This window comes from Schizosaccharomyces japonicus (genome assembly GCF_000149845.2).
Source record: "Schizosaccharomyces japonicus yFS275 unplaced genomic scaffold supercont5.1, whole genome shotgun sequence".
Lineage (NCBI taxonomy): Eukaryota > Fungi > Ascomycota > Schizosaccharomycetes > Schizosaccharomycetales > Schizosaccharomycetaceae > Schizosaccharomyces > Schizosaccharomyces japonicus.
Genome location: NW_011627860.1, coordinates 2,210,541 through 2,236,651, shown reverse-complemented (window position 1 = coordinate 2,236,651; position 26,111 = coordinate 2,210,541). Strand labels below are relative to the sequence as shown.

The window sequence follows — 26,111 nt, the reverse complement described above, 5'->3', positions numbered from 1 at the left end:
GCTATCTTAAATATGTAGTAATACAAATTGTATTAAGTATGTGTAAAAACTCTCATCATCCCAAAATCCAAAACGAAAGAATACCTGTGTTGTCCACTTAAAAACGCATGCATATAAACAATAAACATCCACACCTTATCTAGTCTGTTGTCATCTCAGACTCAGATACTTTCTCCTTTTTCTTCTCCTGTTGTTTTTTTATAGAAGCTAGCTTTTTGGCTTGTTGAATAGCTTCTTTTTTACGAACCTCCTTGTGACGATCGTATGAAGAACGAGTCGTAATACGCTTACGGTCGGGAGCGTGATATTTGAGCTTCTTTTTCAGTTGTTTGGTGGGCTTAGGGAGCGCCATAATCCACTCTGGTACCTCGCAACCAGATGATTTCATGACGCCAGCAACGAGCTTTAAGTACTCGCTATCTTCTTTTGTGTAGAACGTAATTGCACGGCCACCGTGACCAGCACGGCCAGTACGACCGATACGGTGAATGTAACTGTGTACACTTTGAGGAAAATCGTAGTTGATAACCAGCTTGACTCCATTGAAGTCAATGCCCCGTGCCAACAAATCCGTGGCAATTAAAACCCAAACTTCGCCCTTACGAAACCGGGCCATAACCTCGTCGCGCTTCATCTGAGGAAGTTCGCCATGAATGGCAGCAACATGAATCCCATCGAACATAAGCTCTGTGTACAGAGCCTTCGCACGGTCAATGTCTTGCACAAAGATGACAACACGAGGTTGAATCTCACCATCCGAAACCATCTGACGGAAGATTACAAGCTTCGAAGCTTCATTGCCAACGAACAAAAGCTTCTGCTCAATAGTTGATGTAGCTGCATCTTTTTGGCCAACAATGATACGAAGGGGATCATGAGCTACCGTCTTAGCCAACTCTTCCACCGTTGATGGAAGAGTTGCCGAGAAAAGACACTTGCAAATGCGTGGATGTGTGCAAGCACTCAAAACACCGTCTGTTTGCTCAACAAAGTTCTTTTCAAACAACCGATCGGCCTCATCAAGGACAAGAAACTCAACGTTGGCCAGAGAAAGACCCGACTTAATGGCGTGAACGAGACGCATTGGTGTAGAGACACAAATGTCGTAAATCTCACGCAATTTCGTATTTTTTTCTTGTATTTTTTCGTTGGACTTGTCGTAGAAGATTGCTTTTAAGTCCGTCCGTGCAATTAAACGCTTCAATTGACGATTCACTTGTTCTGCCAATTCACGCGTCGGCAGAACAATCACAGCACGGAATCCACCGTCTTTATGAGCTTGAAGACTCCGTACAATGGGATACAGGTATGCAACCGTCTTACCAGATCCCGTAGGAGCACATGCCAAAACGTCTCGGCGTTGTTCAATAGCAGGAATTGCATACTGCTGGATGGGTGAAGCTTGCTTGAAACCCTGTTCGTGCAAATTTTGGGTGAACAAACATTCAGGGAAGTCTTTTATCGGCTCAATTGGATTTGTTCCAGTAACTTTTACCTTACCAGTATAAAATATCTTTTGAATCCGAGTTTCCTCTTGTTTTTTCGCCAATGAAACAGAGGCAGCCTTTTTTAAAGAAGTTCCCGTCGTAAGGAGCTTAAACGCATCCATTTGAACAAGTTTTAAAGCAAAAAAATCACCTTTCCCTGAGTAAGGCAGACGGCAGGTGTACCCGATGTAACTTTGGTGTATGAAAGTCTCGGTGAAGCACGCTGGACTTCAGTAAACGGGTTCTTTAAGTGAATAACGAAAAAGACAAAAGTGGATCAATAGATCGAATATACTTCACTTCATTTGAGAATCATCATGTTTGTTTATAAAAAAATTAAGATTCGGCTTTGACGTTCTACTGCATACTTCTTCTACTTGGAACAATTGTAGACTGTAGCGGTGCTACTCTACCAGTAAACATTATTAGATAGTCAGTAGACGAAGTGGAACGGTAGTTGGATTCAAAAGGTGCTATGAATTTACAACTAAGTTAAACTGCACCAAGCTTCATCTTGATAATTAAATGTTCGTAATCATTACACCCAACTTAAGGAAAGGAGAAACGAGTAAGGGACACTTTAATGGTGAGCATATGAGGGAGATGTGTTGTGGTAATAAAACAGGAAAGAGTGAAAGAAAACACATGCCATGAGTATGAACGGGAAGGGAGACGAAAATGCAAGAAAAGTAATGAACAACGATTCTGGATGTAGCATAAGGGAAACAGCGCAAGGGATAAAATGGAAGAACAACAACAGGAAGAAGTGAACAAGCACACACATCACATACACATATACACGTTTTGGATTGGCTAGCCCTTCGTTTCTTGTGTTAGTGCTTCTTCAACGGCATCGAGGATCGTCAAGTCGAGCTCCTCTACATTCATGCCACAGCTAGTAGCAATCAGGCGTCTGTAACTGTTCACCGTGTCGTCAATACCGAGTCCTTCATAAAGTTTTATCATAGAAAGTGTCAAGTTACTTCTATTACGCTGGAGCATTCTTAGCCGTTCTCGTAAAACTTCAACATGTTGTGGATCTTGTTCAGTGTTTCCATTGGCACTCTGTAACCGTGGTTGAACGTCTAATGTTTCCTTTAACAAAACGGCCTGGCGACTTTCCAAAAGCATAACAAGGTTTTGCTTTTCCTTTGCACATCTGTTTTTTACATCATCAATTTCACGTTCAATGAGGACGCCAAAGTTTGGAACATTTTTTCGGAGCGATTCCAACTCCCGTTGCGTCTGTTCAAGCTCTCGCTGCGTTTCTTGTTTTAATTTTGTGGCTCGAACGAGATCCTCATCTTTTTCAAGCAATTGAGCGTTATAAGTCTCCGCGAGCTGAGCAAACTTAGCAGAGATGGAGGGAATTGCCTTGCCAAAGGCTTGAGACGTGCCGAAGGTGTTATTTATACTGGGTGCGGAAAAGGTAAAGGGACGAGAAGGGGGTGAGCTTGAACAAGGCGGAGCGACGTTGTTATCGGTTTTCTTTTCCAGTTCCGCGATGAACTCTGCAGCACTGTGCTGCTGTCGGTTTAATAAATTGGGGTTTGCATTGTAGCTTAAAAGCGCATTGACACAGGAGACAGCGCCATTACGTGCACATATTAAGATGGCAGTGTCTCCATTTGTATCTTGTAAATTGATAAGCCGCAAAACATTGTTCACTGATTGCATGGAAGTTAACTTTTCGAGGACACAATCCAAGTAGTATTGCGCAGCTCGAAGCTTTGAAGGCGTTGCCGTTGCCAATGCGATATGATGCAGCACGGACTGGCCGTATACGTCGACCGTATACAGTGTAGATTGAAGCATGTCTAGAACCTGGTTAAAGGCCTTACAGTCGTAGTTGTTGGTAAAAATGACACTTCGCATCAGCGGTGTTTGGTTCAGCCTGTTACATACGCCAATGTCGGCGTTTGCCCGAAGCAGAAGCTTTATCATTTCGACATGACCCATTGAACACGCCCAATGAAGGGATGTGTGGCCATCGTCGTCAATTACACTGTTCACCTGAAAGTCGGAAGGCGGGTTGTAAAGGAAAGCGGGAATCTGAGACTCTTCAGGGTGAAGAAAGAAGTCCAAGAGAGCTTCTTCATACTTATCGAGCGGAGTGTCGAGAGCAGCACTTTGAGACGTAACGTCGTGATAAGAGTTAGAAGCATATTTAGGAGACGACTGTGCACGCCCAATGGAAGAACTCGATAGACGTCGGTCGTCGTCGCCAGCTGCGATGGCACTAACGGGACCAGCACTCGGTTTCGCACCATTAGGAAGTTTTTTGTAAGAAGAAACGATGTTGGATTCCTCTTTTGCAATTGATTCGGACGAGGATGCAGTCGACGAATTCCGGCCGAGATTTCCATTAGAAGTATGGTTTCCATTCTTTCTCTGACGCGTTCTACCCGGAGTAGAACGCGACTTTTGTGACGAAGAACGTTTTAAAGCAGGTGGTTCTTCACCATTCACGTCGAATTCCAAGATAGGACTCATTACAGCGTCAACCTTAAATTGGACAGCAAGCTCCAAACCGCGTTTAAACGGTACCCAGGTACCTAACAATAGCGTTAGACAATATTCTTTGAGGAAACACATGTTAATTGCTGCCGGAAGCACTCGTTCCCGCCATACTGTTTTCCGGTGTATGAAGACGCGTCCATAGTCAGACACGACCCGTCTATGCAAGAACATGGGACAGAAACAGCAAAAAACGCGTAATTCAAAGCCTCTTTACCTTGATACTTTCCATAACCGCCCTGTACTTTCTCGTGATGGCCCTTTTGGACCTCTTTTTCGAGAATTCGAGTACGTTGGGGTTTGTCAAAATCCGCGACTTTGAGGATTTGAGTCGCGTTCAGCCAGGAATCATGCCGTCGTCGCATCACTGAGACTCCTTTAATCAGGCATTCGTACACTTCCACGCCAGAGTACGTCGCTGTATGAATTCCAGGATTTCTAGGTGGCATGGCGAAGTATGCATAATTCAGGATGCTTGGCGTCGTCGGCTCCGAACTTCAAAGGGAATGTACTCGGTAAGGGTCGGGCATATTTCCGATGAGGTCATAGAACCCAGACGCGTAGCGCGGTGGCAGCATCAGCAAGCGTCTAACCCTTACTTGGTGTCTCCTCGGTGCACGCAGGAGCGGCATTGGTAATACAGTTATAGTAGTAGTACTGGTAGTAGCAATATTAATAGTAAAAATAATAACAATGCAGCTAGAATGAGAATTAAACGCACACATTCATTATAGTAACTTTAATTACGAAAATTAACATAACAAACCGTGTATTAGAAGCGGGTTTATGTTCACGTAAAACGGACACGGAGCAGCAGAATGAAGAATCGTCATTGAATCGTCCATGTAACTTAAACCTGTTTATCAAAGAAATACGGAAACTGGGCGAAGCAGGCAACTAGCAGTTTGAAGTGGTTTTGTTGAAGCTGGGATCGGCTTCCTCTAAGCATTTGTTTTTCCTAAAAGGTCTGAATCGAAACCGCCGGACTCCAAGTCCAAGACCTTCTTTACCAGATCGTAGGTCATTTTTTGCGTCACAACACTGTCGTGCTTGTACTCGGGATGGTTCATAAAGAAACGACGGATCCATGTGGCAGCTGTCATGCATTCACCAGAAGCTCTTTGTGAAATGAGTTGGATGTAGCGTTCAAGACGGTAGAGAACACTCGCCTTGGGATTGCAAGAATGCAAGTAGCTACGGACAATGCGCACAAAACCAGGGAAGGAGCCATTCTCGTCTGAACCGTTGAAAAGCTCGTCCAAAGTGTACTCTGCAAATTGATCCCGGCTACTAGAAGTAGCAGTGTCCGCACTGGAAGGGAACGGGTTTCTGCGGAACCAGAACTTGTGGCGGTGAATAGCATCGCGGGCATGAGCACGCTTCATGTTCTCATCGACCAACGAGATTGGCATGTAGAAGTTGAGTTTAAACGAAAGAATGGCTCGAGACAACAGGACAACAAAGACAGCATAGGCTGCATTCTCAAAGTCCGTGAGCTGCACTTCAAGCGAACGGAACTCGACACGCCAGCCAATGTTGCTTTGAGGTGGAGGGGGCTTGAAACGAATACTCTGCCAATTTGTAGAGTTCAGGTTCTCGAAAAAACCATTCGATTTGGTATTGTCTTGGTGAATACTGTCACTAAAAATGACAAGCGGGTCACGGAAGAAAATGTGGGCAACATGACGAGCCAACTTTTCGTCAATGCCAGCGTCCCTCAACTGCTTGTAGCAGCGATCGTTCATCACCAACGGCACATCGGAATACTCTGAAAGGTTACGTGGATCGTTGGCGATGTAACAATCAACAGAGTCGTAACGCGATTTAGGAACGGTTTTGAGCTCCTCCTCCGTACGGTCGTCCACCGCACCTGCAATCACATTCCAACGACAATCTTGCTCGGCCAAAAAGCCACGGAAGACGGGAGTGGCCGCGGAGAGTGCCATCATGAGAGGAGCGATAGGTGTGAGCTGGTCATACAGTTTTCTAGCTTCATCAACGCCAGTCGTTTGGAAGGTAAGTTGGAGACAACAACACCCCATACCAAAACCCATACTGTCCATGTAAATGTGATTATCTAACGCGGCACCTTCACGGGCATTCACATCCTCGGGGAACAAATCGCGGTCCCAAGGAATAGTATTGTCGTGAAAGGGTTGAGGTGTGTTCTTATCAACATAGATAGGGACATTCATAGCGACCTTGCGACGTCTGCGCGTACGAATATTCGCAGTCAGTGTTGGGAACCGGACATGACTATTAATGACCTCGTCCGGCAAGAAAAACGAACGTGAGATGGGTCCATTCGCCGTAGTAGGAGGGTCAGTGAAGTCTTTTGCTCCCAACAGGGGGAAGTTGGTCAAAGTTACTGGGAACTCGTTTTTCGCCAAGTGCTGCTGAATGATAATGCGTCGCATCAGCATGTTTGCTTCAACGTTCAGCAAGTCCTCCAAGGTAGAACCATATGGTGCTCCAGGAGTGCTTTCCACCATGTAACGGCCGTATTCCGGGTGGAAGGTAGGCGTAACATATTCAGCACGGAAAGGCTTCTTTAAGTCGGGGGTTTTGTTTTCGTTGACTTGTTCGTGGAACAACTCACGCAATTCTTCTGGCTTAATGGGGACGGAATTGTGCATGCCGCTGATGAGAGACGAAGCATCTACGGCAAAGCCGCTCTTCTCGTGTTCCTCTAAAGCTTCAAGAATGTCTTCCTGACGCAAGGAGACGCGAGCGATTTTATGATCTTCGTCCACAGACAGGACAATGTACTCAATTTCATCACCCCAAAGGAGAATGTCGTTCGTCTTTTTCAAACCATTCTCGTACATGTGGATGAACTGTTCAATGCCATTTTCACGAACATGATCAAAGTATTTTTTCGATTCTTCCCATGAGAGAGGAGTACCCACGACCAGCAATCCCATTGTGAGTAGTTTTCAAAAGTCGCTATTTAAAAGATATGGGGAGAAATTACTAAACCGAGAGAAAGAAATGAGGAGAAAATAAAGAGACCAATTAGTTCGGAGTAACACGATAAAAAATCCGCGATACTAGTCGAAACGAAGCCAAAACGTACAAAGACAAGAGACTATTATACAGCGACAAAAAGCAACCTGCTGTAATAATGAATTACAGGAGAAGTAAGTCGTTGTCGAAACCCTTGACAAAAACTCGTAATATGAAACCAAACAGTCCGCTAACACAAACGAGCAGTTATGTTATCAGCTTTTACAGGTAATTATCCTTGAGTTTGGATTGATTTCAATGCCAATGGTTTTCTAACAGGTTTTTGCTGTTGGAAGAACACTGTAGCGAAAGCACCGCTACACTTACGCAAGTCGGCAGAATTCAGCAAGAGCCAAAAAGATAAAACAGTAAATGAAACTCTCGGTCCGTTATACGGAAACGCGTCCACCGAATCGTCAAAAGGCGGAACTGTTTATAAAATGAGAATTAGGAAAAAAACGAAATATGTCGTGATGAACCAAACCCCGTTATATATTGCGCTGTCTTGGAGAAACAAGCGCTGCCTGCTTAGTCACCAACAAAAATAGTAACGATAGCTCACGTACTCCGTTAAGGGAGTTGCGTAATGGGGTCGCTGATAGTGCGCAGGTACGCTGGCCGATGACATCTAAACGAGCACTTTGGACCAGTAGAAGAGCATCTTAGTTGTCCTGGTGATCGCTTACTAAGAAACCCCAGATATTTGAAATAAAGGTAAGCTGGTCAAAGCAGGCCAGAGGAAAATTGGAGTGTAGTTTATGCAAAAAAGCGGAGAGGAAAAAAAGAGGCGGGTAGAAGCGGTAGAGGCGAAGGGGACGGATAATTTAGCGAACTGTAAAGCTGTAAAGGGTACGGTAATAGTCGTCAATGTGCTTGTGTGAGTTTCGCGGACAGACGTAGCAGTGTTTTTCTTTTGTTCGGTTTAGCTACAACTGGGGATGCAGAGATTAAGTTCGTCTAAGTTTTTGTGCTTCCAAAACCCGTTATGCCCATAACACTTGCCAATTGAGGGTCAATCCCTGCGTCGTCGACAGCATGGGTGGCGTTAGACCGTTGTTTCTTGCGTAATTTCTTGAGCTCCTTTTCCTTTTGCCGTTGTTTATGATAAGCAGCAACTCTGGCCTTCAAATCATACTCAGCAGAGCCCTCCTGTGGTGACTTGAGTAAGTTTTTCCAGTACTCAATGCGTTCCCGGACTTGGTCCACTGTTGCACGCTCGTCCGAAATGACTGTTCGAGTTTTTCGCAAATGCTGAGCACTGTTTAAATGATCCAACCAACTTAATGAATCGCGATATGTCTCATCACATGCTTCACAGTACCAGCCAGCGCTCTTTCCTCGCCGTCCAACACTGGACCCAGGTGGAGCAATTGTCACTTTATTAACGTCTTTTGTGAAGTCAATTCGCTCAGTCCGAGCACCGACCACCTTAAATTGGCGAGTGGATCTTTTCACGGAGGGAGCGGAAGCCTGCGTATGCGTTGTCAACTTTTTTTCCGTACCCATGAGGTTCGTAGAGGAGGGGACTGTAGTCGTTCTAACAGACAGAGCAACGAGAAGTGTGAGTAAGGTGTTTGCTGCAAATGGCTTCTGATCAACACGACTCGCTGTAAATGTCTTAAACACACAATTTGCAGTCTTTTTGTACACAGATTCAATAGAAAATACTGCCCGATGGCATGTGTGTTTTCTATTCAATCCGGTTAAACAGCGGTAATGTATTTATATTCATTGCCCTATGTACACACTTCATCAATAACTATCTAATAACCAAATGGCAAATTAAAGATAGCAAAACGAAAAAAAAAAAATAATAAACAAGAGTAGTGGATGCATCAAACATCTTAGTCAAATTTAAAGAAAGAAGAAGCAGATAATGCGAGGGATACACAGTTTAGTAACAGTATCAAAGGATTGTTTTTTTAATATTCGCAACACGCCTGCGACAAACTGCTTGTTATGGCAAAAGAAGGAACATAACAATTGTTTTTCCACACACAATCAAAAATCGTGCAACACACAGTAGGCGGACAAGCTTACGCTGCATATCCAAGAAAAGGACAGCGAAGCAGAATGACCGAAACCACCGAGGTACAGAAACAAGCAATTACCAGCGGTAGAAACAAAAAGCAGAGAAAAAAAGAATATATCCCCCATACAATCAAAGGCAAAGGCCTAAATGCACTCTTCTCCAGTCATGAGGTGCCAATTTATTTACAAAAAGGAAGAGCTTGGCACTAGGCTATTCCTTAAAAGGGAATGGGTTTATGTACAGTTGAATGATTGCCCAAGGACTGGAGAGAGCACAAATTGAAGGAGGAGTGAGAGATGTGAGACCGAAAGTGAAATAAGAAACCGAAGGAGAAGAAAGGTGAACGGGCATGAAAACGCCTCACTACCTATTCATCCTCTTTGCTCTCGTTTTGTTCCAAAAACTTCATAAGCGAATCGCCTGCCATGAGGTCCGTGACATGTTCTCTGACCTCAGCAAATAGTATATGCACGCCTTCCACCCACTCAGCCATAGAGTCGTCCTCCATGGCGCGCGCCATATGTGCTACCACTCGACGATATATTTCGTCGGGGATGTTTAGTCGGTTAGGCGCGTTGACAGAAAGGTAGCAGTTGTAAATACGGTAGGCCTGGGTAAAGCATTCACGCAAGAGCGTTTCGTCTTTTTCACGCAGAGCAACTTGACAACACTCCTGGAAATCACGCGTATCTTCGTAAAAGCGAGCATTCTCCTCACAGTAATTATGAAGAGCGAACTCATAAAATGAAGTGTGAAGGTTTGGCATTTTCAAGATTTGCTCAACTATCTCGACATTACTCTTTGTCTTTCTGAGCTCTTGAATAAGTTTAGCAATCCGTTTGGCCTTACCAAACTGATGCCAGCCAAGAACCTCAATACCAGACGCGGTAATGATATAGCTCGTACCCTTGTGATATGAAAAAACCATCGTCTGACTAGTAGGTCTTTCGTGTTCAAGCAAACCGTACAGCAAGAAGTCGTTCGCGATATCCTGAAGTTCGGTCCAGTCCAGCAGCATTGTGTTGTTCATCAACCACTCCATCACATCGATGCCGTACAGCTCGTACTGCAACCGCTTTTGACCTCGGACACTCGTGTCCGCACGCTCGTACACAATGACTCTTCGAGAGTCCAACCCATCCTCTAAGAGAGGACGGTTGCCGAGCATACGCTGGAGGAGAGTCTGAATCAACGTTTCGTCGCGGTACACAAGGTCTGTGTCTTGCATGCGGTTGATCGGGACCAAGATGAGGGGATCCTTCAGCATCTGTGCTGGGAACGGGTAATCTTTCACAGCATTCTGCTGAATGAACTGATCTACAACGCTGGCACCTTTCCGTGTAAGTCTCAACAGCGTTTTTTCACTCGTCAGCTTTCGAGCATACGCATCAGAAACGGAAGTTATCAGACGAGCGTTGAGAAACATCTGACAGAGGCATTTGGCTACTTTCTTCGGGACGCTGAACTTTGTAGTCGATTTAATAATTTTCCCAGTGCCGTTCGCATCTCCATCGATACGATGAACGAGATTAAGCTGCAGATTCTCGAGTGTGAACAGCAGTTGTTTTAGTGTGCACGTATTCTCAAAGGTCTTGAAATACATTCTATGCGATGAAAACGGCGTCGAAACGATCATGGCGCCAAACAACTCTAAAAAGTCCTAAACACGCATTAGAATCTAGACTCAAGAACTAAAACTGATGGAAGCCCCAAAGCTGTGACGAAACCAACTAGTTAACATCCGTAGATGCCTTTACATATAGCCGGTCCACGGGGAAACATAAAATCGCACGAACCTTGCTGAATGGTCTGCCTACATAAGTCAGTTGCATGAACCGTGTAGACTTCTGATGTTTGGACTCCAGTTTACGCGGCACCGTCGGTTCTTCCATTACAGTATGTGAAAAAAGACGAGGAAGGCCACAAGAGCTTCTACGCGCCATTTATATGAGCTAGGAAGAATTACCCCTTGTTCTTTGTCCCAATTCTTTTGTGCCGCCCATGAGTATGGGGATGGTCCCCCTAACGAAGATTGAGCGCGGATTAATGGTTCCACGGAGAATTTCTTTTTGTGCTGCACTATTTTTTTACGAGAAGCCTAGCGGAGAATTACCGAACGGAAATGCTAGTGTTTGGTGAACGGCAGGTTGGAATTAAGCTATTTCCTCCATTTAAATTAGACTGGTTCCAAGTAACATCGCATAAAGCCAAATAAACTCGGAGTAAACGAGCGCACTATTTTAAGCGACTTCCGAGGTAACAGGGGCAGGGGTCTAACAGGCACAGAGCATCGCCTGCCTTTCACCAAACACTCTCAGAACGCGTTACTATTGGGAATGCCAGTTCAATCGCTAATAAAAGCTCTTGAAGAAGTGTTTAAAAATTTTGCAGATGGAAAAAATGTCGATTTTACGAAGTTGAACGAGTCTGTGGAAGAATATCAGCAGAAATTTCCGACACCGAATGCAGCAAACTCTCGGAAAATTAGAAGTACATTAGATGAGTTGTACGACAAACAACCGTTTAATACGAATCAGTTGCGGATCCTATGGCTAACCGTGTTGAAAACGGTAATTCCGCTGTTAATCATGAACAAAGATGCAGTCGATTCCTGGTGGGATCAGGTTTTTTACCCGTTCTTGAATTCCCCAACACAGTTGAAGCCAATTGTCAGTGATATCAAGTCCATATTGTTCTATTTACTCATCTACGAGGAAGATGACTGGGGCGGATCTTTACGGGAAGAATGTGCACAAGAGATTGCAAGGCGTCTGATCGAGTTGTATCTAGACAACGCTGTCACTGATTCTAATGATCAGACAGTACTTCTTCATCGACGACAGATTGTCGATTCTACGAAGGACATTCTGATTGCCTACGGAGTGCAACGTCCCAAGGAGCTCTGCACGACGTTCGACTCCTATTTTAAAAACACCCAATACCGTGTACCTATACTCTCCATTTTTAACGAAATTTTATGTTGCCAAGGTCCGAGACTTTACGATCTTGTTCAGACACCCTTTTTTGATAGCCTGCTCTCCACCTTGGAGTTTGATGAATCCCCTCTTCTTATGTCTTTTGCGGTTTCCTCTTTGTCTATGCTCCTGCCTCATGTGTGCAATCTCATAAACGATTCCCTGACGCGGATCTTTTGCATTTTCCTTCGCATAGCACTTGAAGTTGACCACAAGTCAATTCCCAGTGCCCTTGTTCCAGATAATCCCTCCTGGAAAATACTCACTGCCGATATCACCGAGAGCTCCAGCAGCGATACGGAAAGCCTTTATGATCATTTGACGGGTTTTACAGAACCTCCAGCACCGGAAGGAGTCAGTGACTCGCCAAGCTTTAAGCAGTTATTTACATTACTTTATGCATTATACCCTGTCAATTTCTTAAAGTTTCTGCTCAATCCGAACGCCTATGCTGAGCAACATGGTGTGAACATCACTTTGCAAATAGATTTGGACCTTTTACGGAGCAAATTGGAACCCCTATTGTCTCGTCATACATTGCATCGCAACTTTTTGCGTTATACGAGTGAGGCAGAACTGGAAGACAAGGCACGCTGGACCAAACTTGATGCAACAAAAATTTTTGGGATGTGTACAACCTTGAATGTGCAAAATCTGCTAGACTCTATTGGTTCTAAGGGCGAAACCAATAGTCATTTTGAGCAGGCCGTTAATATGCTGCGTGAACCGGCTCCGAATCGAACCGTCTTTGCACAGGCCGGAGAAGATGTAAACGTCTCTCAAGACGCTACACCTTTCAGTATCAAGGGAAACGAATCAGGCTCTCACTCTGCTGTTTCTAGTTTTGTCGGGGAGGATGGAACGGCATTACCTTTAAACACAATGGCTACTCAATTAATGGAAGAGTTTTCAGATAATATTTCTATATCGCCTTCGGTGAACAGTGCAGTCTCTAATACAATTATGAAGACAGAAAAACCTGTTGAGCAACCAGTGCTTTCGGCCGCTGACTACGATTTGGAGATCAACGCTGTTCGTGACAAATCAGCTCTTTTTCTTCGTTTGTACAGGCAACAATTGTTCTTACAAAACGAACTTGCTTTTGAAAAATACATGCGTCAGCAGCATATTACAAACATTGCAAGAATGCGCAAAGAACAGGTTTTAGATATAGCAGTTGAGGCTGAACGTCAGAAGCTTTACGCTACAAACAAAAGTTTGAAAACGCAAGTTCAGCTACTGAAACAAAATCTTGAACAACAAAAAGTCGAATTCCAGGCAACACTGAACCGTCGCTTGAGATGGGAAACCGATTTAAATAATAAGCTTAAAACAATGCGTGGAGAAAGAAAGGCATGGGAAGAAAAGGACAAGAATTACCAAACGGCGTTAGACAATCTGCAGCAGCAGTTCCGTGTGGTAAAGTCTGACCAGGATACTTTGGCTTATGAAAAAACCGAACTTAAGTTACAGCTTCAAATGACGGAAGCAAAAGTGCAAGAGCTTTTGAAGTTGAAAACATTACTTGACAATGATGCTTCAGCTACTCACAGTGATTTGTCGTCCTCCGCCGTGTCTGGCCATGATGATGATGATGAGGCCAAATCCGAACGACTTTTGGATTCAGAAGAACGAGAAAAAATTCGCATTCGCGATGAAATTCAACGTGTTGAACTCGAAAACGAGAATGCTTGTTTAACTGCTCAGTTAGAATCATTGACAAAGGATATGGAGGCACTTAAAATCGTGAGTGAGGCCAAGGTCTTTGAATTGGAAAAGAAACTTTCCTCTCAAATCTCGGCACCAAGTTTGCGTCACTCTTTCAACGTTTCTAGCAACATGTACGAATCTATGTACAATGAGCTTGATGGAAAATATACAGATTTACTCACCCGCTATCGTGATCTTGAAGACAAGTTCATAGCAGCTCAAACTGACATTGAACATCTTAAGAATGCTCAGATGAATAACACTGCTGCTAATAACTATGGCAGTCGCCGACCTTCAACAAGCTTTGAGGGTGTGCATCATCAGGCTAGATTCAGGGTAAATGACGCATCATCAAATCGCACTACGAGAACGGGCCGTTCTGACAATATGCTATCTTCATTTTACCAAAGTTCCTCTGCTCATGACTCCGGCGATGGGTCTTCCTAAACGAGTACTCACGTTTTGTTTTCCGTCTTCCATAAGAATCGTAAAAGTCAGTCTTACGCACTTCTTACTCGTTAACAACATGTATCTATTTTGTGTATATTCCCGAACCAATCCTTTAAACGACACTGTCTTACTATTATATTTATTTATTAATGAGTAGTTATAGAATAAACCCTTCCAAATTGAACGCTGCTTTTTTGCAGAGACATAAAACGTGGTATAACAAGTAACAATAAACGAATGAAGAAGAATGCGGGCATTTATTGCATGCGGCGTCTTTTATCATCTCTAAAATTCTGAGTATTAGAAGATGTACGAGGTCGGTTGCGTCCCGAAAAGTGAGAGTTGTTACCATCTCTTTCAGAACGACCGTCTTGTCTTTTGCGGAAACTGTTATCTTCACTGCGCGAAGATCCATCGTGACTTCCCGCAGAGGACTTGTCATAATTGTATCTACGCGGTTTATCAGAAGGACGGTAACCAGCATTAGTGTCTGTTTTAGAAGAAGCAGATGACTCGCGCTGTTTATCATCGCCCTGTCTATCTTGTCGTTGCATTCTTTGGTTTCTGTTATAATATTGGTAGTTGCCGCGATGTCTACCATCCTCATTGAAATATCCTCGTTCATTCTTATCATTGGAGCCTGTATTTCTCCGCTGTGAAGGAGTGTTTCTGTCGTGTTCCTGAACACGAGATCCTGGCTCTCCGCCTCCTGAATACGGCTCATTACGTGAAGTTTGTCCCTCATTTGTCTGAGTATTGTACTTAGTACCACGAGGATTGCGATTTTGGCGATTTCCCGTAGAGCGCCAATTACCAGAACTTGCTCCACTCTCGTTATATTTTTGATCGGGAGACTGTTGACGAGAATCTCTTTGATTATGACGTGAATTGAAAGGGCGCTGTTGTTGTTGAGAATCCGGGTTCTCTGAAGCCATATTCCTGTATCGAGAAGCGCGAATATTTCTTGCTTCCCCTGGCTTGTATGAGTCCTTTGGTGGTGCCCTGTCATGACGATAAGAGGTACCTCTAGAAGGGGTACCTTCTTTAGGAGAAGGTTGGTTACTTCTTCTGACAGAAGCGTTGCTATTTGTTGTTGCTTCAGGTGGCTTTTCGCTAGTCTCAACTTTCTCTTCAGTATGGGGTTTGAATTCTTTGGCTTGTACGTTAAGGGGAGTTGTGGTTTGTTTTGGCGGAACAGGAGTCGGCTTTGTATCTGAAACAGGCTTTTCATCAACAGTAGCAGGAGTAGCAGGAGCAGTAGCAGCCGAATGAGCAGCAGCAGTTGAAATAGTAGTAGAAGATTCCTTAACGGGACTTGAGGTCTTCTTAGCCGGAGCCTCTTCAACATCCTTTTCAACCGCCATTGGAGAAGGGTCAGCTTTTTTTGGTTTTTCTTCGACTTTAGTTGATTTTGGTTTCACAGTTCCAGAGAAACTATGAAACGATACCCAAGTTGCCTCTTTCTTGGCTAGTTTGGAGTAATAGCCAAGTGCCAAAACCTTTAGATCTTCTCGCTGTTCATTATCCTTAAGCTTCTCGGCAGCCGATTTTAGGGTTCTTCCACTTTCTTCAATGAGAGGGAAGAAGGGTAATATACGTTCTAAAATAACGATGGAATTGTAGATATGCATGTAATCTCCAGAAAGCAAACATTTTTCCATAATCATGGTGAGCTGCTTGTGCCACTTACTAACCAAAAGCAAGTAGCGATTATGTCGAAGTAATCGTGAAGGATCAACAGCACCATCATCCTTCGTTTCATTCCATTCCAAAACAAAACCAACCAAATGACCATTTCCCAAACAATCCCTCTCGTAAAGCCCCGGATCTTTATGCCAGGCAGTAATTTCAGCAAGTATTTCAAAAAGAAACCGACTGAAATTGGCAGCTTCACGCTGAGTGAAGCTGAATATCAGTGATGGTAATTGTGGACCAAATAGGATATCCAAAAGTGACATCGTGGAAAAATTCCAAGTGTTAAGAGAATGTAGAAGCTTCACAAATTTGGCACAGAAAATTGCATCATGGGGACTTAAACGTAAGCGCGGAGCTATGCAAAGAGACCAAAATTTATCCACAGCATTCCATCTTGGACGGTCCAACTGTTCCCCATCCACTTTTGTTCCGGAGGGCAAAAACCAGTAGTCAGACTTAGAATGAAGATACTTTCTTGTAGATTCTAACGAACGCATGTGTTCTTTCAATTCACTTTGAAGCTCGCCTGAAATCTCAAATAATTTCTGTTTCTCAATTCGCTTTTGATTGAACTTCAATTGAGAAGCTTCTTTTTCGGCGCCGACTTGATACATTTGATCCACTAAACGATTTCTTTCGGATTCATAATGTTCAAAGGGGAGGTATATATCGTAGATAGAGAGGTTCCAAAAAATTGTGTAAAAAGAAGGAGATATATACGCCCAAGTATTTGCTGGAAACAAACCATGAGGCTGTTGAATGAAAGACTCTAGAGACAACTGGTCATCAGACATAGGAGCTTCTTTTACAACAGAAGACTCACTCGGGGTTGCGTTCGGGATTTGATCATCAACCTGCATTTTCTCATCTGCATCGTCCGAACGTTTATTGTTTTGAAGACTATATACACGCCAAGGTTTTTCAACTGCATAACGATACAAAAAAAACATAAGAGGTGGATCAAGATGAAACTTCTCCAACATATCTGCTGGTTTAGGAATCATTGATGCATACTCGCCAGGAGTGCAATGGAATGACAGGAATTCAACAAGTAAAAATAAAACATCAGAACAATCATCATACAAGTTCCCAATCAGTTTCAGGTGAGTATGTTGCTCTTCAACGTTATAGATACAGGTGCGCAACTTTTGAGCGAGTAAAATTAAAAGTTGACCAGTAAGATTGTTGGCTTTTAGAACTTGAAGCAACCGTGAACTTGCATCGACTATAACGGAGGGCTTTTCGTATATTAAAGAAAGACTTAAATGCCTCATGAGTTTCCCACCAGCAGCCCCAAGAAGCTGATTATCAGAAAGGTTAGTCCACGGTTGCATGCCAGACATTTGAACCAAAAGATCTCTTAACACAATCAAATCAAACATTTGATTTTGTTTAAGTCTTTTTATGCAATAACGAAAGATTATAGTAGGATCCATGTTCGTATAGTACCTGAAGAGTCGCCCGCAGAAGCTGGCAAGACCTTGTAACCACTGTGCAATGCTTGTGCCATCTGATTTCAAGCGTTGTTTGTTACTATTTGAGAGAGCAGCAAGCGTTGCGTAAGTAAGAGCATCAAATCCAAACTTTGTCAGGTATCGTGAAGCCTCTACGATGACTCCAACCAAATTATCGTAAGTCTCAATTTGATTCAGTGCGATGAAAATACGGTGATTGGATTTGAATGCGAAACTTTGGCAAAGATCCTACCAAATTGCTTCACATTCGTTTTGGTTAACCGACGCAAGATGCCTTTTGCCTCTTTTTCAACGAGAAAATTTTGTAGCTTCAAATCCGGAATCCTTTTCATTGTCGTCGTTGACCATTCGCCGTAAAGTGAATATCTTTCCTCTACAGAAAAAAGGAAAAATAGTTCACTAAACTCATTAATTATGCCAACATTTGCTGGTATCAAAGTTAATGAAGGTAACAGGATGATACGACATATTTCAATCCATCGTTCACGTTCTTCAGGGTGACTTTTCAAACGACACACACCAATTCGGCAGATTTTGGTAAATAGCAAAGGGTCCTGTGAAAAGTGAACACCTGGTAGCTTCAAAAGGGGTACTAATATACCGTAGAATTGTTCCATCGTCTCGAGTATGGGTAGATCCTCTGAAAGCCGTTCCTCATAGAAAAATACATCACCAGTTGGGTTTACGGGGTATGGATTTAACACCGGCTTTTGCTTCTTTGTTTTTGGGAGCGTCAATTTAATCTCTCTGACTCGAGAGTCCTCCGGCACCAGCTTTGGTTGTTGTAATCGGTCTTGCATATCAGGAGATAGCTTTCCAAGGAAGTCGATAGAGACGTAAATTTTGCGAACCATTATATGTACAAGCTTAAGGAACAGCTTTGCGGCCTCAGGACAGACCTGAAGAAGCACAGGAAAACGTCCAAGTATGAGCAGTGAGGATTTTAAATCACCAATAGCAAGCAAAGCCTTCAGAAGGCCTAGTTTTTGAGAAGGTTTTGGAGGAGGCGTATCAACTGCTTCAGTCATCTCCGTATCCATAAGGGCCTCTCCGTCTTCCACCTCCTCGTCTGGTAACGGCGCAGCCATGGACAATGGATTTCCCTTAGCATTGTAGATTTCGTCTTCAATAGAGTCTTTATGCTTGGCCCAAGCCGTAGAAACCTCTTCGTCACTTGGGGATAAGTAAGGCCATATGTTATCGACACCAAAAAAGCCATTCTTAATTAACAAAGCAATAAGGACATTATAAGAAAATGGAGTATCCTCCAGATGTTCATAAAAGTAAGCAAGATTGTGGCCAAGTAACTGAGATATTTGGGATGATATTTTTAAAAAAGAAGAGTCGATTCCCCACGAACAACGAGAAACGAGCAATTCAGACAGTAGTTTTTGACGTTGCTCCACAGAAAGTTGTGAAAACATTAAAGGAGGTTTGACCGCTTTCCACCGAGACGCGTTTAGGAAGTCTATAAGGAAGTCATGTTGGTGAACAATATTTTCGGCAAAGAAAGACAAGACAATGTCCAAGACTTTACTTCCGTCAAGGTTGAAAGTGCCAACAAGAACTTGAATATCCTTCACAAGAACTTCCGCTAGGGTATGTTGGTCAACGCTTTTATCTCGTGCATAATGCAACGCATTATCAAGCTCAACAATGAGCTTCGAAAAGCCTTCGTTTTCTTCTCTTAAAAGGTTAAACTTGTGCTGCCTATACAGGAGAGAGGTATTGGCACGAGCAATTTTTCGGTTAAGAAGCTCACCATTTTGAGTAACTCCAAGTCTTTCCAGAAAGCTGCAGTCAAGCCGTGTGAATAGTAGTTCTTTTGGAAGAGACTGTAGAACTTCTTTCACCAACTGTACTAGCCTTTGAGATACTCCTTCTTTTTCAGCTTCGTCTCGCACACCCGGGAGGACTTCGATGTCATAAAGCCATAACGCATCAACAAAAGAGCTTATTAACTTTTCCGACGACTTTTCGTTTTTAAGCTGACGCTTCAATAACAAAGCGACATGAACGCAATTCACAGTGTCCGTAGTAACCGACAGCTCGAGAAGTTCAGAGAGACATTCCGATAACTCCTCCACGGGACGTCCTGGAGCTAACGAAGCATCGAGTAGTTGTTCATATTTTAAAAGACTTTTTGGGAGGGTTTCAGCTTCATTTGTGTCACTTCGGGATTCCATAATCTCGTATAGGAGAAATTGACACAAATAACCGAGTTCCCGCGAGTTCTTTTTCTATTTCGTGTATGAAGATAAAGCGTCCGGTTATTCAAAAAACGCGAGGTCTTCAATACAAAAAGACGTTTCGTAGAGTGCTACACGCCTGAATCACTCTTGAAATCCTGTTAGCAACGTTAACGCGAACCTAGGTAGACCAAAACCGGTGGTGGATGAATTTTTGGTGGAGCATTTGTCGAGAGGCAAGTCCAATTCACCACCACAAAAATAAAGCGGTGAGTTGTTTTACGGGGTCGAAGGAAGAGAAGAGAGGAGGTGATGATGCGTCGATGAAGTCGAGTTGCATTGGGAGTTTTTGTGGAAGAAAAGACCAGACCCGGGATAAGTATTTTTCATGCTTGAGCAATTCAGCCAATAGATTATACTTATTGCTGTATTTGGCACTTGGGAGGTATCATAACAGCTCGTAGAGTTTCATAACCATGCGAAACTAGCTTTGTACATAAGATTCACAAGTGGATATACACTGAATATTGCCGAGTTACGCAGTATCAATGCCCACTTTAAACCCCAAGACTGAAAGATCAATAGCTACAGAAAGGTTGAATTGAATAAAACACAACATTGGATCTCTCCTCCCCCCCCCCCCCCAATACCGAACCAGAAAGCTAAACAAGTCGTCTTTTTATAGTATTTCTAACATGTAAATCTAAAAAGGAATAAATCGCAGAACTACCAGGTATCCTTGAGGTCACAGAGGGAAACAGGTATAGGGCAACAACATCTTGCTGTTATGCAAAAACTTTGGAGTATACATGGGATTAGTTTTTTGTTTCTCCATCTTCTGGAAACGAAAAGCGTTTTATTTGTCATAGAAAAGTGTTTGAAATACCAAAATTCGTCAAGTTTAAACTTATCGTCGAACAAACCAAACAAAAATATGAAACCGGAGAACAATCAGTCGTAGAATAGAGGGGAACCATGACAGGAGGGCGTCATTTGAAAAAGTGTGTGGTGAAATACATAAGCGGGAACATGACACAATCGGAATTCTGGATGTTCATTCGATGGGGGGAAACGCGCAAGGAACGGCAGGAGCCATAAACACAGAAAGAGGAAGAAAAGACAGCGGGCCACTTGCTGAACCTGTTTCACACTCTCGCATTACCGATGGACATGACAAATCTTGTGAGAGTGTAGCACGGGAGAAAAGGGGAACGGTTAAATCTTGTACTGGAGAGCCCACGACCGTATGTCAACGTTTGTGGTGAGGGCAGTCTGAAAGTACGGCATGGTGCACAGTTGTTGAGGAGTTGCTCGGATGGCAGGGTCCTTTTGCAGACACGCTTCCACGAAAAGGCGCAGGCTTTCAGGGTATGTGTCGGGAAGACGGGGAGGATCCTCGTGGACGATTAGCTGAAGCAGGTCCAGGATCCCTGCCGGTTCCTCCTCGGCATCCGTGCCAGCGTACGGCAACTTCTGCGTGGCAAGCTCGTAAATCGTGATACCCAACGACCATATATCACTCTTGATCGTGTAGTTCTCGCCACAAATCCGCTCGGGAGACATGTATGTCGACGTGCCCACAAACGTCTCGGCCATCGAGTTGATTAGCTCTCCCGACACGCCGAAATCACACAGCTTGATGAGTCCGGCCGAGTTGACCACCACGTTTGCCGGCTTGAGGTCACGGTGGATGATGTGCAGAACGTTGTAAAGGTACTGTAGGCCCTTCACCATAGCCACGACAATCGTCCCGAGTACGTCACATGGCAGAGGACCGCCCATGTACAGGATGCGGTCAAGCGACCCGCAATCCATGTACTCCATACACAAACAAATCCCGTTTGTGTCGAGAAACGCGCCGTAGAAGCCGACAATGAAGGGCGACTTGCAGTGGTGGAGCACATCCATCTCTCGCAGAATCTGCTTCTGGACCTTGACATTGGATCCAACAAACACAGTCTTTTTTGCCATATAGATCTGGTTGTAACGAACCAGCGTTACAGACCCGCCGTTTCCTTGTCCAATGGGCCGGACTGTCTCGAGCTTCATGTTGTCGAGGTCGTGAATCCATGAGGGATGGACGGTCGAATGGATGTACCGTTCCAAAGAGTCTTCGACCTTGTTGTCGAATTGCTGTTGGAGCAGATTGTTGTTGTAGCCCGTCACCGAAACGGGCTGAAGAACTAAGTTCTTGACATTTTTGTTTTTCCGTCGAAACATCAGAAAGGGCCGGGGAAATGACAAACAAGCCCTGGAATTGGTTTTTCAATAAAATTATTTTTCCAAATTTAAAAAACGACACGCGTATGAACTAAAGGTGACTTCGTACAGACACAGAGAGTCAATCAAACTTCGGGAATTGCTCCTAAGAACGTGGTTCTTGTTTTTTTTTCTCGTGCAACAGGGACCGGTTACACAGGGAGCAGGCTGCTGGTACTGTCGACGCGGGAACAAAGAAAGAAAAAAGCTGGATAAAAAAAGCACAGAGACCTTGTACGGCGGCGTTCGTTGCTCGTTTTCAGTTGGTCTTGCCAACGATCCGTTTGTTCGTTAATTCAGAGTGTGTAGTGAGTAATTCCTTGAATGAGAGAGCAAACAGGGCTTTGTGTAAAGCTGACACGGTGTCTTTGACAGAGTAAAGGCTGACGTAAATAAGCAAGGGTGCCACTAGAACTCCCAACGTGACGCGCTGGGTGGACTCTTCCGGAGGGGTGCCTTTCTATATGAGCGAAAAACAGAAAATAAATGTGTCCTCACAAATGAAACTGGTATAAGCGAGTATGACGCAAATAGACGGGACCCGGGGCGCGTGAATGCTGTCGAAGGCAAAGCGTTTTGTTGAAACGTTAGACGACACAATGTCTAAAAAATTCAGCCGAACAGTCGCAAAATTTGCGCATGGCATTATGCAAAACGCGATGAACAGGGCCCAGCTTTCCTTAGAAATGTCGCATCCATGGGAGACCGCGCCGGCGGGTCGAAACACATCCACCGGATTCGCAAGCCGACATCAGGCCTGAAAGTCTATATGGAATTGGCCAATCGCTGAGCCGATAAAGAAATAAAGTGTCGCTTCGATAGGCACATAAATCAGGATGCGTTACGTAGGCCGCCAAAGACAGAGGAGAGAAAAACACAGTATGCAGGAGAAAACCAATCACTGGAAAGCATATGCCGAAACTGCAGTTCCACGTGTGCAAGAAACAGTCTGTCGTGAGATTTTGCGCAATGCTGATAGCGTGGAAAACGCACAATGGATGCAAGTTCGCTGCTGCCGATGGACAGAACCGTCACTCCGACAGGCGCTGAATGACGGATGCGTTGACGACGACAACAACGACGAGCTGGTACAACGTATTCACACGCCATGCGCTTCTGGATCCATGTGAACATGTGCATGTGTGTGTAGATGATGTAGCTGAGCGTGACTCGCACATGCAAGCGAGAAGCTGCTTACGTTTCTCTGGGTTGGAGTCAATCAGTATGTGCCTAGAATAAACACTTATAAAAATAAAACTTGCATTCATATGACTAGCACATGATCAAACCCAATAGAAAAAACCCGCAAGGGTATATGAAAAAGATCGACAGCCATTTGAAGCAGCGACGATCAGCGACCCAGTAGCAGTTAGGCAAACAGCGCCTCTGACTCGACAACCGAGAGGAACTGTGCGGTAGTACTCGAATCTAGGCATCGGTAGCCGGCAACGTCACATAAGTATAGACGAGCATCTAGAAGACGTGGAACAGAGATGAGGCATTTTTGGTCGTGCCGATATGAATCAGGTGTGAAACGGACCGAAGAGGCGCATTGGCTGCTTCGCTCGACAGGAACTGCAGAGAAACGACGGCTCACGTAAAGCCGAGGGTGAGCAGCAGCTCGGCCGAGCTCGACAAAGTCCCTCGGAATGGACGAAACAGAGCATCGGGTGAGAAGAGAATGCACAGCTGCTACCCGCTTTTGCTCGGGCGCTCTATGGTATGCGCTTTCGAGACTCGTAGAATGGGTACGACGAGGGACGAGGGACGAGGAGGTGAGGCACTCATATAAGCGCTGTCAGTAGATTTTCCCGCTGCGAGAATGGGGAAAAGAACTTTTCCGAAAGCCTCTCCTGTGCATTCCTTTTTTAGCGGCAGTAGGAGTAACAAATAAATAAAACACATTTTTACAGTAATCGTCTCAAGGGGTCATTTTAGCGTCTTCTTCGATATCAAAGTCCATGCTATCGTCCTTCGACTTTGCTGCAATTAGGCTTGACTTTTGATGGGCTTTGAGTTCCTCCACAGTCCACCACGAAATGCCCTCTTGATCTTCGAGAGAGAAGGGCTGAGCCATTGTGCGCAAAAACTTCTTCGCTAGCGCAACAGCCATATCCGTGCTGAGATTCGCAGCCCCCTCTGATGTGTACTGCTGAATCCACTTAGGCAGCTTAGACCGTTTGTCAGAACGACCGTATCTTTTATCCGCCAACACCATGATTCCGCTGTCGTCTTTTCCACGCAATACTCGACCCAAACACTGTGCTGCGTGACGCATGGCGTCGAACGTGAGAAAGTCGTTTTCGCGAATCTGGTATGTGTCACGCAAAAACTCCAGACGAGCTTTCAAGATACGACTTTCGGTGTACTGGTAGGGGATGCCGAACATGATGACAGTTCGTCCATACTGATGATCAAAATCGACTCCCTCGGAAACTTTGCCTCGTGCGACAGACAACAGTACAGCACCGCGGCCATTGCAACATGCGGCCCTGTACGTTTCCAGAGCCAGCGTTGTTTCCTGGGCGTCGGGGGTCTCCACGAGAATCAGCTTGTACTTCCAAACTTCGTCAAGAATGCCCATAGATTGCCAACTAGAAACAATACTTTCCAGATACAGATAACTAGGAAAGAAAGCGACCAGTCCGTCAGGCGTAGTTTTAGAGAACTCAATGAGTATGTTACCGTAGTTACGAACGATACTGGGGTCGTTACGTGCCTCGAATTTGGAGGATATGGCGACCTGGTCGCTTCCTCGAGTAATGACCATGGGCAAGAAAGAGTTGCGAGCGAGAGACATTCCATACGACTCCATCATCACTGTCTCGAACTGCAGCATTTTCGGATACATGTTCAGAGGAGAGAGCGTACCACTGGTAATGATCACAGAGCGGAATTTGTCAAACACGGGTTTGATGGCGATGGACGCATCGAGACATGCAAAGTGGAGCACAGGATTGGGGACGGTGGCATTTTCGGTCTCGTACGGTTCGAGAATGAGGACGAATCCGCGTTCGTATGTGGCTACAAGCGTAGCGAATGTTGCGATTTGCTGCAGCGAGTGAAAGTCGTCCACGATAGGCAATTCGAGTGTACGCACAAGACTTGTGAGGCGTTCAGCACAAAAACGAAGTGGTTTGCGCTCGATAAACGTCAGGTCTTTCATGTGCTGCAGAAACGAGGCGGGAGTTTCTGCAATCACGTAAAGTACTTTCATTCTTGTTTTCAGGTATTCGATGAATCTTTTCAAAAACGCAATAAAATGTTCGGCACGCCGAATGTTGCCCGGGACAGCCTCTTTCAGCACATCCTCAGGGAGCACTGGATTAGACATGAACTGTTGCTCCTGCGAAGCTTCATCCGCCTCCCGCAGACCTTGGACCAACTTGCGATATTCATCCTGCAACTTTCCCGCGTCGACCTGCTTCACTTCTGCGACTTTTCGTTCCAGCGCAGTAATGCCCCGCGACGCCTTCCGCAAAGACGATTCGGTGAGATCGATACTAAGTGACTCGATACACACGTTGTCGATGTTGTGAGCTTCGTCGAAAACCACAATGCAGTCCTTGCTCAGCTCGCGCGAGACGCGCTCTGCAATTTTGGGATCAAGTAAGTAGTGATAGGAATAAATGATGACATTGCAGAACGGCAGCATCCGGCGAGCACTAAAGTAGGGGCATCTAGTGGTTTTCTGGCCGTACTCTGTCAAATCATCCAACGTCCACACACCCTCTGGCACCAAAGCGTGTGGCTCCAGGTCTTCTAAATTCTCGTGGAAGTCGCACAACTCGACATCCATGCCGGCAAGTTTTTTCTCCTTTACAAAGCCCGCGGTCAGCGCACGGCATCTGGCATCGACAACGTTTCCGTTCTTCTCCCGTCGTACGGAGGGGTGCAGGCACAGGTTTTTACGACTCGTCAAACCCAGACCCAAAAACGGTTCTCGCCGTCCGAGTTCCTTCTCCCGGTACGCCATCAGTCGCTTCAACTCGGCCAACGCCTTGTCAATCTCGGACATGGTACGGGAACAGTAGATGAGCTTGCGTTGTTCGGGATAAAACTGCTGGTACGAGATAATAAGAGACAGCAGCGAAATAGTCTTTCCCGTGCCGGAAGGCATCTCCAGCAGCGCAACTCCTCCTACGTCCAGGGACTTTTTCAGGTCGCACATATACTGGTACTGCTCGGGGTATATACGAGGATACGGGAAAATAACAGGCAAATCATCGATATAGAATTTCATGGTGACAAAGTACGAGACAATAGGTACAGAATGTGTTTAAGACGAAACGAAATGTGTACAACTAGAGGGCGTT

At 44.7% G+C, this 26,111-nt stretch overlaps 10 protein-coding genes across 10 annotated transcripts; 2 read left to right on the top strand and 8 right to left on the bottom strand.

Annotated features, from left to right (window-relative positions):
- Nucleotides 1-139: 139 nt before the first annotated feature.
- On the bottom strand, nucleotides 140-1,910 carry SJAG_00986 (ATP-dependent RNA helicase Rok1; the record flags this gene model as incomplete). Its single annotated transcript, XM_002172216.1, has 2 exons — nucleotides 140-1,644; nucleotides 1,856-1,910. 2 exons carry the CDS (start codon nucleotides 1,908-1,910, stop codon nucleotides 140-142), a joined length of 1,560 nt encoding a protein of 519 aa, XP_002172252.1.
- Nucleotides 1,911-2,300: 390 nt separating this feature from the next.
- On the bottom strand, nucleotides 2,301-4,453 carry SJAG_00987 (MBF transcription factor complex subunit Res2; the record flags this gene model as incomplete). The annotated part of the gene is made up of 2 exons (XM_002172217.1): nucleotides 2,301-4,042; nucleotides 4,222-4,453. The coding sequence occupies 2 exons, from the start codon at nucleotides 4,451-4,453 to the stop codon at nucleotides 2,301-2,303; spliced, it is 1,974 nt and encodes a 657-aa protein (XP_002172253.1).
- A 492-nt stretch (nucleotides 4,454-4,945) lies between these two features.
- On the bottom strand, nucleotides 4,946-6,928 carry SJAG_00988 (glutamate-cysteine ligase Gcs1; the record flags this gene model as incomplete). Its single annotated transcript, XM_002172218.1, has 1 exon — nucleotides 4,946-6,928. One exon carries the CDS (start codon nucleotides 6,926-6,928, stop codon nucleotides 4,946-4,948), a length of 1,983 nt encoding a protein of 660 aa, XP_002172254.1.
- An 826-nt stretch (nucleotides 6,929-7,754) lies between these two features.
- On the top strand, nucleotides 7,755-14,454 carry SJAG_00991 (hamartin). The gene has a single exon (XM_002172221.2). The coding sequence runs from the start codon at nucleotides 11,379-11,381 to the stop codon at nucleotides 14,172-14,174; it is 2,796 nt and encodes a 931-aa protein (XP_002172257.1). The 5' UTR covers nucleotides 7,755-11,378; the 3' UTR covers nucleotides 14,175-14,454.
- Nucleotides 7,968-8,516, bottom strand: SJAG_00989 (U4/U6 X U5 tri-snRNP complex subunit Snu23; the record flags this gene model as incomplete). Its single annotated transcript, XM_002172219.1, has 1 exon — nucleotides 7,968-8,516. The coding sequence occupies one exon, from the start codon at nucleotides 8,514-8,516 to the stop codon at nucleotides 7,968-7,970; it is 549 nt and encodes a 182-aa protein (XP_002172255.1).
- SJAG_00990 (regulator-G-protein signaling Rgs1) lies at nucleotides 8,688-11,224 on the bottom strand. Its single transcript, XM_002172220.2, has 2 exons — nucleotides 10,839-11,224; nucleotides 8,688-10,702 (listed from the first exon to the last, which is right to left on the bottom strand). The coding sequence occupies exons 1-2, from the start codon at nucleotides 10,983-10,985 to the stop codon at nucleotides 9,410-9,412; spliced, it is 1,440 nt and encodes a 479-aa protein (XP_002172256.1). The 5' UTR covers nucleotides 10,986-11,224; the 3' UTR covers nucleotides 8,688-9,409.
- On the bottom strand, nucleotides 14,435-19,533 carry SJAG_00992 (THO complex subunit Tho2; the record flags this gene model as incomplete). Its single annotated transcript, XM_002172222.2, has 2 exons — nucleotides 14,435-17,487; nucleotides 17,580-19,533. 2 exons carry the CDS (start codon nucleotides 19,531-19,533, stop codon nucleotides 14,435-14,437), a joined length of 5,007 nt encoding a protein of 1,668 aa, XP_002172258.2.
- Nucleotides 19,534-20,751: 1,218 nt separating this feature from the next.
- On the bottom strand, nucleotides 20,752-21,756 carry SJAG_00993 (STE/STE7/MEK1 protein kinase Byr1; the record flags this gene model as incomplete). The annotated part of the gene is made up of 1 exon (XM_002172223.1): nucleotides 20,752-21,756. One exon carries the CDS (start codon nucleotides 21,754-21,756, stop codon nucleotides 20,752-20,754), a length of 1,005 nt encoding a protein of 334 aa, XP_002172259.1.
- SJAG_00994 (hypothetical protein) lies at nucleotides 20,863-23,734 on the top strand. Its single transcript, XM_002172224.2, has 2 exons — nucleotides 20,863-22,103; nucleotides 22,171-23,734. Exon 2 carries the CDS (start codon nucleotides 22,632-22,634, stop codon nucleotides 22,923-22,925), a length of 294 nt encoding a protein of 97 aa, XP_002172260.2. The 5' UTR covers nucleotides 20,863-22,103; nucleotides 22,171-22,631; the 3' UTR covers nucleotides 22,926-23,734.
- SJAG_00995 (transcription factor TFIIH complex subunit Rad15) lies at nucleotides 23,717-26,038 on the bottom strand (the record flags this gene model as incomplete). Its single annotated transcript, XM_002172225.1, has 1 exon — nucleotides 23,717-26,038. The coding sequence occupies one exon, from the start codon at nucleotides 26,036-26,038 to the stop codon at nucleotides 23,717-23,719; it is 2,322 nt and encodes a 773-aa protein (XP_002172261.1).
- Between the last annotated feature and the right edge of the window lie 73 nt (nucleotides 26,039-26,111).